This window comes from Geospiza fortis, unplaced genomic scaffold (genome assembly GCF_000277835.1).
Source record: "Geospiza fortis unplaced genomic scaffold, GeoFor_1.0 scaffold172, whole genome shotgun sequence".
Lineage (NCBI taxonomy): Eukaryota > Metazoa > Chordata > Aves > Passeriformes > Thraupidae > Geospiza > Geospiza fortis.
Window position 1 is genome coordinate 5,200,516 of NW_005054309.1, and position 11,081 is coordinate 5,211,596.

General features: G+C 39.0%; 1 protein-coding gene across 1 annotated transcript in view; it reads left to right on the forward strand.

Moving 5' to 3' along the window:
* The first annotated feature begins 18 nt into the window (after positions 1–18).
* PEX5L (peroxisomal biogenesis factor 5 like) overlaps positions 19–11,081 on the forward strand; it is a 96,970-nt gene continuing 85,907 nt past the window's right edge. The window contains exon 1 of the mRNA XM_031055458.1: positions 19–112. Coding sequence (XP_030911318.1) covers positions 92–112 — 21 coding nt within the window. The 5' untranslated portion in view covers positions 19–91. The remainder of the gene's footprint in view (positions 113–11,081) is intronic.

Sequence of the window (11,081 nt, forward strand, 5' to 3'; positions counted from 1 at the left end):
TTTCTTTCTTGTAGTGGAGCGGCCGGAGCAGTGCCCCCCGCGCAGCGCGGAGCCGACTGCCGGCCTGAGGGCAGCCGGGCGGCCGGGCAGGATGTACCAGGGACACATGCAGGTAAGCGGCCGCGCACGGGCAGCTCCGGGCGGGCTCCGTGGAACGCGGCTCCGGGAAGTTTCGGTGGGCTGAGCGGAGGGCAGATGCCACCCTGGCACTGTGCAACAAGTGACCTGGTGCGGTGTGACCGTGGCGCTCCGGCTCAGGGCCGGAGGGAGCGGCGTGCCCGGGGCTGGCGCTGCTCGGCGGGGGTGGATGGCAAAGGGGTTCTGTCAACTTTGTAACTAGGTGAAGTTCTCTGTGTATTTTTCCGTGTGTGATGCCTGCTTGTTCAAACAGATTCAAGGGAGTATTCCAGGGCAAACATTGTTATGGCATGCTTTAAGTGACACATGTCTCCTGCCATCCTCTTGATGCATCTCTTCCTGTATGTCAAGTGAAGGGCAAACAATAAAGGAAAAGACAGAGCACTTGCTTTGCAAAATCTGCAAAGGTTTCACAACACACTCACACTGTCGATTTGCTCAGTGTGTTGTGTTTAAAGGTGATGGATTTCTATTCCTCCCTCCCCACACGGGATGAGGATTAATTTTGCTAAGCCACTGAATGACTTTGTAGAATGAATTCAAACACATGGCAAAGAGACTTCAAGATTTTAGGCAGAAATCTTGTCTGATGATCCTACTGATCTGTTACCTTGGCAGAATACACCCCTCCCTGATAAACACATTCCACTGCCTTGGACCTGATGCCTTTAACCTTGACTCCCACTCTCCTTCACACGGCTCTTCCCTGGAAAGCCAAGTCTGTTTTGAAGGAGGAACTATCAAAGTGGAGTAAAGGTTTTCATTGATCTCCCAGATTCATTCCTTTGCTTTGACCCAATCTGGCTTGGTGTTCACTGCCAGGAGCAATCAAATGCTTTTATCAGGCACTAGCCTTGTGTGTGGTGTTAGCACGGAGGCTGGTCAGAGGGGAACTGCAGCTTCAGGAGGTGCGAGCTGACCGCTTGTGTTGGGTTTGCACAGCATTTAAACCCCGGCTGAGTGGTCATGGGGACAGCAGGAGTGTCAGAGCCCGGGTTGTGCCCAGTACAGAGGGGTTCAGGCAGGACTCTGATCCAGCACTGCCGTCCAGAGCTGAATGACACCGGTTACTCTTTCATGTTTGTGTTATCTGGTCGCAGCAGTGATAAATAATGTGACATAACACTGCTTGTAACAGGAGAGCAAACAGGTTTTAACAGGAGATGTAATCAATGGAGGGACTATGCATGTTACCGTTTATTTCTGATAATAAGGTTAAAACACAAAACCAATCCTCTAAATAATGCTGCTGAATGGGACGTTGCCAAATAGGTGTTTACATCCTTAAGAAAGCAGAAGTTCTTTGCTGTGAGTGACATCTTGCAAGATTTCAACAGACATACAGCACTTTATAAAAGGGAATCTAATGGAATCTTGAGGTGTCTCACAGCACTGTAAATTTTCTGAGTCATTCAAAGATTGAAGTCAAACTTGCAATAGGAAGTAAGGTCAAAACATGCAAATATCTTGTGACTGGTGTACTTCTTTAATTTTTTCTTTCAAAATACTTTTATTTTTCTAGCTCAAATATAAATAAATTATAACCAAATTCTCTTAAAAGGCCTGCTGAAGTAAAAATTCCTGTTGAGTACACTTATCATTTTTACAAACAAATGCCCACCTCAGTTCATCATCCAAACTTTTGAATATATTTTTGTCGTAACAGGAAGCATTAATGGGCTTCAGATAACATCTACAAAGCTTAAAGCCTTAGGAGAGATTTTCATGTTTAGTATATCCTTAATTAGAGCCTCTAAGTGAGTCAGGCAAAGACAATAAAAAGGTAATTTCTTTACAATGAGATGATCTACTGCAATGTTGATTAAACCATGTTGGAACATAAGCTAAGTTACCATACAAATACATGTAAAAAAAAAAAAGAAAAATGTCAGCACATTTTAAGCATTATAGGTTCTTTCTTACTATCCAAGACTACTTCTAAGACTTTTACTGATTTAGGAAGAGCTATTTGCTATTACTAAAATAAAGTGAACCATAAACCCATCCCAGTTTGGGTGGATCAAGTCAGACACATAGGTCAGCACTCTGGACTCCTAAGCAAAAATGATCTGATTTTTAAAGCTCCGAGCCCTTAATAGAACTTACACTTCTGGAAGAGAAAGTGGGGTTTAGCTGGGTAAACTGCACTGGGTACATCCAAATGCAAAATGATGGGCCAATATCTAACACCTGATCCTACACGCCTTAGAGCAATCGCTCTTCTGAAGTTATCGGGGTCGAATGTAGGATCTGATTTAGAATTCCAGTAATCATTTCCCTTTTTCCTACTGTTCTGTTCTCAGATATAAAAGTAAAATCTGCAGAATTAATTCCATAGTCCCCTTATTTTAAAAGATGCTTGCAGAGCCCCTGTTTCACTAATAACCTGCTGTAACTCAGCTAATTCTTGGAATACTTCTAAAAGGGGAGAACCTTAACATCTGTAACAAGGTAATAAGCATAATTACAGAGATTGGGATTTTACTTATCTTGGAGAGGCATCAATCAGTAATCAGCTTCAGTGGGGAATTTCTGACTAAGCTCAGTATATTGTGCAAGTGTAGATGAAATATACTTTATATTTAAGCTCTGCTGAAGTCCATCACCAAAAGTACTTTACCACATCAGGTGATAATGTGTGTATCTTTCTTCATTTTTTGTTTAAAGTACAGATTAGGTTTGTTGATTTGGTTTTTTTTTCCCAAAAGCCAGAAAATGACTTTGTTTATTCCAAAGACCTAGGTTTAGATTTTCTCCTTACTGGTTTCTAAGTGAAGCCTTGTAACACCGGAATACTAAAGATGTCCTAAGCTAAAATTCCAAAGGCAATTTAAAACATCTAACAGGAAGGTATGTCCTGCCTTCACATTTCCAGGTGCCTTTCTGTAGGATTTGCTTTTGCCATCACTTGTGCAGCACATCCATGAGCAGCACTAGGATGCAGAGAAGTGCAGTGCCACGGGAGCTCTTTCAAAGCTGTCTCACCATCCTCATGAGATTAAGCCTTTGATTTCTCAGTGTTTGCTGGTTGAGTTTGCTGGTTGGGTCGCTGGCACGGTGACCTCAGGGACTGCCAGGGGTCCTAAGGCAGCAGCTGCCCCTCCTGAGCCATAGGGGTGAGGCTTCTGCACGAGAGGGGGAACTTCAGATGAGATGCACGGGTTGTTTGTCCACAAATGCACAACCTCAGTTATGTAAGGAGTCCTGTTAATTTCAGTAGATGTAGGCTCTGACAGGATGGAACCTGATGGATTCAGGAGCACACCCTGGGATTCACAGATAAGGCAGAAGAGCCAAGTCTAAATGCTAAACTCTACAGGTGAAAGAGAGTATTTGTCTCTCAGGATTATGTGTGCAATCCTGTGTGTGTGGTTTTCCATCTTCAACAGACCAGATGGAAGCAGAACATAAGCTGAGTTCAACCCCCAATCACTGCTCTCAAATTGCTGTCATTTTAACAACCAATTATAAAATGTTTTAAAGTCTTTACAGTATATTATAGACCTGGTACCAGTCTTCCTGTTGACTTCTATGAAAGTACTATAAATGAAAAGGGGGCAGATTTCAGTCACAGAACGGGATTTGCACAGCATTTGGCTTCCTATGAAATTCAAAATAAATGCTTTCAAAACTGTTTGCCCTGATGCTGTATTTAGTCAGCCTTCCCCAGCACAAATGCTTGAACAGAAGAAGTGCTTTGCCAAATGTTGGCATGGGATTTTATATATGGCAGTGTTATGTTTTGACATGGCTTAATTTAGACAAAGCAGAAATCTTGACCACACAAGGGTATCAGAATTCCTGTGGCACTTTTTTGCAGGAGCAGCCTTGTTAGTCAAGATGCCTTGGCCAAGTTCCAGATCAGATAGTTTGTCTCCTAAACTTTTAATTGCATAGGCAATCAGCTTCGTGCCCTTAATTCTTGTGTTGTGATAGTTAACATTGTGCCATTGGCATTTCCTATTTACATGAAATGATCCATATTAATCATTCCTATTTCATTTCAATTTGTCAAACACACACCTATATGCTCGTAGAGGATCTACAAAAAAATATGTGTACATGAAAATTCTTGCAAGTTGGAACCTCAAGGGCTTCACATGTTTTAGTGGGCATGAAAAGTATTGCTAAATATTTTAGAAAAGGCATTTTTGCACTGATTTCTCAACATTTAAGACACAGCTAAGTCACTGAGGAAAGGAAAGCCGAACGATCTCAATATCCCATTTTGGTTTACTTGGAAACCTATTAAAAATACTGTAACAGTGTTGGTCACACTGCTACCTAAAGTAAATAAACCCCAAGCTATTAAACAGTTGTGAATAAAAAAATAAGTAATGTCCATTTTTACATTAATAAAATGGCCCACAAAGAATATGCACAGTGTAAAATTCAATTCATTGCTAAGTTGAATCTCTGCTCAGCTCTTAATACCAACATAAACTTAATAAGTTTAAGCTACAAAATTTTAAAAATCTGGGCACATGGCTGGAATCTTAACTGATCTCTAGTGGTGTCTATGAATCATAACTCCTATCCTAGGTAAAATTACATTATGATAAACTGATAATATTTTATTATTACAACTCTTTTCTAAAAGCACTTACAACAGTGGGGCAGTCTTTATGGTGGTATGTTTTCCATTTTGCCTTGATATTTTCCAGTGTTTCAGTAGCAGCCCAACCAAGTTTTGAACAGCAGATTATGAGTTGCTTGGAAATTGAAAAAAAAGGTAAAACTAATGAGCTCACTTTCATAGAATGAAGTTAATTCAAAGAAAGTAGATGATAAATTGCATTTGGCAAAGGCACAGACTGAAACTGTAAAAATTGTGAGCATTTGCAATGCTGGTCGAGGAAGCGTTGCTTGAAGCTGTTGAGTAGTTTTATAGGAGCCTAGTAGAAAATCTTGCAAAGGCTCAGAAATTCTTGGCTCATGCTGTATTTTTACTGGATGTAAATTAGGAAGAACTTTTACTAACTAACTAAGGATCCACCCTTCTATTCTGGAATTAAATTCATTCAAAAACTAGAAAAACAACAGCCCCTAGCGTAGTCCCTGTCATATATTAATATAAATGTTAGTCTAAACCCAGTATATAACTTTCACCAAAGAGGCACTGTTTACTCAAGAACCATGCTGTACTTTATTTTTTTAATCTGCCACTATTGTCACAATTTACTATACAAAGGAGGAGGATAAAAAGTTGGAATACAAGTCCACCAGCTGTATCAGGATGAATTGTTCAAATAGAACAACAGGCATGAAAGGATGGAAAAAATAATTAATGCAGAAATTTAGACTTTAAAAAATGCAGTCTCATAACTTGGCTTTAGATTATTTTGTAATTTATAATAATCTTGTTTCTAAGCAAGCTTTAAAAATAAGGGCGTTGATGTACAAACCAGGTCCATTTAAAATCCTCTATCCAGCTTAATTTGCTACTCTTTTTGCAAATGTTGAAAATGAAAAAGGTAAAAGCATTGAAATAGTACTTAGAATTAATCTACCCAGCACACAAAGTACGTACTAGTTGTTTGTATCACAGAATCTAATTTTGCATAGTCTGTTTCAGAAGCAGGTGATGCAAAACTGAGAGAAACACTTGTCTACCAAATTAGAGTAATGGCATGTAAACTAGGAGGTGACTTTCTGTAGCTGTGGATTTTCATCATTGTCAACTAATATTTCTAATAAAATGCCTAAGGATCATAAAGACCAAATTCAGCAAATTTTTCTGCCAGGTTAGAATTATTATAAACAGTCTAATGTTTCATTGCTCTGCTCTCAGGCTTTTGAAGTTCTGAGTCATTGGTACATTAGTTTTACTTCCAGTGGTTTATTTGCATATAAATAAAGTAAATTCTAAAATATCAAGTAAGTGAAACTCATTATACGCAATGGAAAAAAAAAATCCATGTCTCATCAGTTTACCCATGCCCAAAAATACAAATCACAACCCAAAGTTTCATGTAGTCCCTGAATGGATTTTCCCAAAGTTTGCACAATTAATCATGTATCAGCATTACTGCAGTTCCTCTCAAAAAAACATTTTGTGCCAAACTTCTTTAGGTTGGCATAGTAGGTGTAAGCATTAAATTTTCTTCCTCTACTTCTCCATTGCCTATTACGACACTCAGATTTGCCTCTGCTGCTCCTCTCACTGTCCTGTTTGCTGATTTTCTCCTCCTTGCTGGAGTTTGAAGGCTTTTATGAGATGTTTTGCCTCCTGCCACGTTTGTGGTGTTTTCCCTCCTGCTGCCCAGGGCAGGGCAGCCAGATCACCCACCCACGGCTGCTGCCTGCAGCCGGGGCTGAGTCCCCTCCCAGCACCACTTGGGCACAAAACAAAAGTGTTCCACAGCCAAGTTCTGCTCACTGAGCAGTGGTTCACTCACATGAGTACAGGGAGGTGAGCTGGTGGTGGAACGTTTCTCACCAGCAGAGCTCCCTCTTCACAAGCTGAGTGAGGATTAGGAAGCAATAGGGACTCCCACGAGAAGGGAAGAAGCCGGCTTTAAAAAAAAAACACCTGAATTTTATCTACAATGTTTGCAGGGTAGGCCTGTGCACATAAACTCACTTTTCTCACATGCTTCTCTATTTTGGCAATCCCTAGGGGAAAAGAGCCACACTAAATAAAGTGTTTGTGAGTTTCTCTGTAAAACGCGGAGCACTCTGCTGCTTCATGTTCGCTTGTCTTAGAGCAGTCTGCTGTCTTCTGGTTCATTTGTGTTCATGTTCATCTCGTATCATTTTCTTTTTACACCTCTTACCCCAATATGGGTGTTGAATACAAGTTACCAACACTTTGGGACAGCATTTTTTAATAAAATATGCATTTAGAACAGAATAACATCTATGCATTTAGAACAACAAAAACATGTGATAAGGAAAGTGCAGTGCAATGAATTTAGACAAATTACCTTCCTTGATTACATTAGGACTTTGTTTGCTGTTATGAGACACATAAAAGAAATTCAGATGCTCTTGTCCACTGACATTTAAAAATGAGACCTTCAGAATTATTTTGACATGCATTTACTATCATCCTTTGGTTTTATAGGCTTTAATAGTTTTCAAAAGCTGAGGAAACAAACTTTAAAATTTGCCTCACCGGCATTAGAGCCAGCTGTATCTTAACCTTTATATCAGTGTGTCTAATTTGAAATTACACTGTTGTAAAAAATGCACTCATTTGCTTCCATGTCTTTTTCATGTTAATTTCTGTCTTCCCAATGTCACCAGTTGGGTTCCAAAGCTACAGTGTCAAGTAGTGAATACAGCATTTCCTGCATAGGGGTAGGAAAGCTGTCACAAAATGCCTTTTCAAATTCAGCATTTTCTGACTAGTAGGTGTATCAATGAAAGGTCCAGGAACTCTTATTCACTGTTAATTAAAAATCAATTGAGGGGAAATACTTGCCCATTTAACCTTAGCCTGGAATACAGAAATATGATTCTCAATAAGTAATGCTGAATATTAGAGTTTAACTTCACAGAATTTCCTGTGGTCAATTTTGCTAATATTAATGTAGGAATAAACAAAGACCATAATCATAAATAGAAGCTTTTTGAGTATTTCTGAGTATTATGTAAAACTGAGAATAAAAATCACATTTTGATAGGTTAATAATCTGTCAGAACATCTTAAAACTGAAAAAAAAATAATATTTTAAACAAAGGAACAGATTCATATTATTTATGCTAGGTAGGAAATGGCCTTAGTCCTCAATATGGCCTTGGACACCATTGTTATAGAAGTAACAACAGAAATGTGACAGAAATTATTAATAAAATAAAATACACAGCTTGACATGTGTCTCATCAAAGTGACAGGTTACTTCTGCTGTCATTCATGGAAGTTTAACAAGGAATATAATTTAACAGTTGCAGGCTTGAGATGTAGATGACATCTTTCATCTTTTGCTATTTGTTGTCTAACACTGCTTTTAAGAACCAGGACAATTTTAAGAAGGCTTTGAAAAAGGAACACAAGAAAGAATGTATAATAAAAGAAAGGGGGGGGGAAATTATGATGTGCAACAGAGAAAACAATGCAAAAATATGGGAACTAGGAAGTAAGTGGGTGCTGGTTTTGTTCTGAACAGTTGATGTTACCACTCTACCCAATCCAGGTAATGTACACAACATGAAAAGTTATATACAGCTGGAAGAGATGCATAGGATTGCCTGAACCTGTGCAAACAAAAGAAATAATAATTATTAAAAGACAGGTAGATACTACATGGAAATAGTGAAAGAACAATAATCCATGTAATACTCACAAAAAAGGATTACATGCTGTTCATGGAAGGCAGAAAAACAAAGGAGTTGGTTATATTAAGAACCTGGACCAGAAAATGAGCAAAAATTTTTAAGTAGCTTCACAACTAATATTTTAAATTTTTATATTGTTGAGGTTATGCCTTTACACAGAGTATGGAGAGCACACAGAGGATGAAGATAGTTCCTCATAGGAAGAAGGAAAAAGTACAAGTTACCTAAAGTAAAGCTTATTTAAATACTGGAAATATATTAAAGTATAATAAAACAATCACTGGAAGTTTTTTGGTTATCTCATGAAAAAGAGGGAGGAGAAGTAAAACATACTCAAAGTGGCATCTGTGTTATGGATAACCTAATTTATGGTGCAAAACCAAAATGTTTAAGAGGGTATGAATTCTTCAGCTATTACAAATGTGTTATATTAAATTGGAGACTTGGTAGAAAATATGTTATCGTCTAGTTACAAATGTGAACAGAACAACAGAAAGTATACCAGATTTAAGATAAGGTGAGAAAAATGGTAAGACAGCTAACAGCCATATGACTGTCTGTAATCTTCAAGGTTTTAGGGAACAGATTTCAAGGAGAACTAAACAAACCTAGACAAAAAAAAAAAATTGAATTTGTCAGGAAAACGTAATGTCAGACTAACCTGACAGTATTTTCTGTTATCATAGCTGGGGGTTTAGGCAAGAGAAGTATAACTGGCCTGATCTATATGATCTTTGGTAAGCATTTGTTATGGTGTTACAAAAGAAATTATTATTGAAGTTGGAGAAAGTAAAGAATAGCACTAAATCTGTAAAGAAGGCAGGAAACTCACTCATGGGGAAATGAAAAATAGAGCACTCAAGGAAGGACTGTCAGACTTAGGAAGGTTTAACAGGGAAGGATTTTCTGGATCACTGTTGGAAGTAATTTTTTCTGATGTTTCATCCACAAACACACAAGAAGCAGGAAGATGGTGACTGCGTTTGTTGATTACTCAGTGTGGAAAACATTGTCAATATTGGGAAACATTCAGTACTGCTGAGCTCCAGTCACCACACAGAGGGACCTGTCTGTAATTCAGCAATAAAAAGACAATTTCATTTAACACTATCATCAATAACAGAAAGCCTACCCTAAGCCATGGACTATCATTTAGAAATTACTGAGAAGAACGACTTGCACACACATAATGACTGCAAGTTGTCGATAAAATACATCCATAAAAAAGACAGATGCAGATCTAGTTTTAGAAGAGTTTTTTCCAGAATAGTCTGGAAAATATCAGTGCCAGTTGACAATGCCAGCAGCAGATTTTCAGTTGAGAATCTTGTAGAGAAGAGAGGCATGGAAACAGCTCCAAAGAAGGATGATCAAGGAGAAGGGAAAGTCTATCTTGCAAGAAGAGACCAAAAGATTTTGGCTTATTTCATTGAGCAGAATGACAGCTCAGCAGGACCATAATCACAGCATGTAAATGCATCGGGGAGATAAACACCAGATATGGAAAAAACTAAATTAGCTAAGAACAAAACTGGCACAGAAACAAATGGATATTAACCAGCTGTGAATAAATTTAGGTTGGAAATTAGAAGAAAGTTTCTGATCATTAGAGCAATCAAGATTTCCAGTAGCCTTCCAACTGGAATAGTGGAAGCAAAAAAACTAATTACTTTTAAGATGAAACACAGTCAGTTTCTGAGAGATTTGGTATGACATGCTGCCTGTGAGACCAGAAGACTGAAGCTCCAAGGAAGGAAGAGCATCTTCCTTGTCTTAACAGAATCACAGAATGGTTCAGGTGGACTGTAGTGGATCACCTGGTCCTATTTCCCAGCTCCAGCAGGGTCATCCAGAGCACATGGCACAGGATTGTGTGCAGATGGTTCTGGGGTGTCTCCAGTGAGGGGGACTCCACATCTTCTCTGGGCAATCTGTTCCAATGCACAGTCACTGCAAGGAAATTTCTTTCTCAAGTTCAGGTGGAACTTCCTGTGCATCTATTTCTGCTCATTGCCTCTTGTTCTCTTGCTTGGCACCATCAAGAAGAGCCTGGTGCATCCTCTTGACCCCCTCCCTTTAGATATTTATACAAATGAATGAGGTCCCCTCTCCGTTGCCCCTCTGAAGTCCTCTTCAGAAGTCTTTCAGAAACTGCATTCTCAAATTTCTCTGTGACTTCAGCACAAACACACCCTGAGTCTGGTTCAGAAAAACCAAAATACTCAACATCAAGAGGTCAAAAGTCTTCCTGTTACAGCTGTGGAAGGTTTGGCTGTCTTCACAGTTTGAGTAACCTCCTGCTAGGAGACCCACACAGGCAGTGACAAATTTGTACCACTTTGCCAAGTCCAAAACATTATTTTGAGTAGAGCTGAGCTCTAAAGTTTGAATATTCTCTCTGCCAGCTTTCTTATCAAGTCTCCCACTCTGCTGAACTCATGTTTTGCTTCATCTAAAACCTTTACAATCAGAGGAAATGTATTTCCCCCATACAGCTAAACTCAGTGGCTCATGTTGGAGACATTGAAGCCTTTCACCATCTCGTATTCATGTGAGCACTGAGGGCTGGAAATTACCAGCTGTGTCAACATTGTGTAACAGGAAGCTTAAATGTATTTCAATAATAACCAAATTTTGTGTGCGTGAGGATATAAACTAGAAGG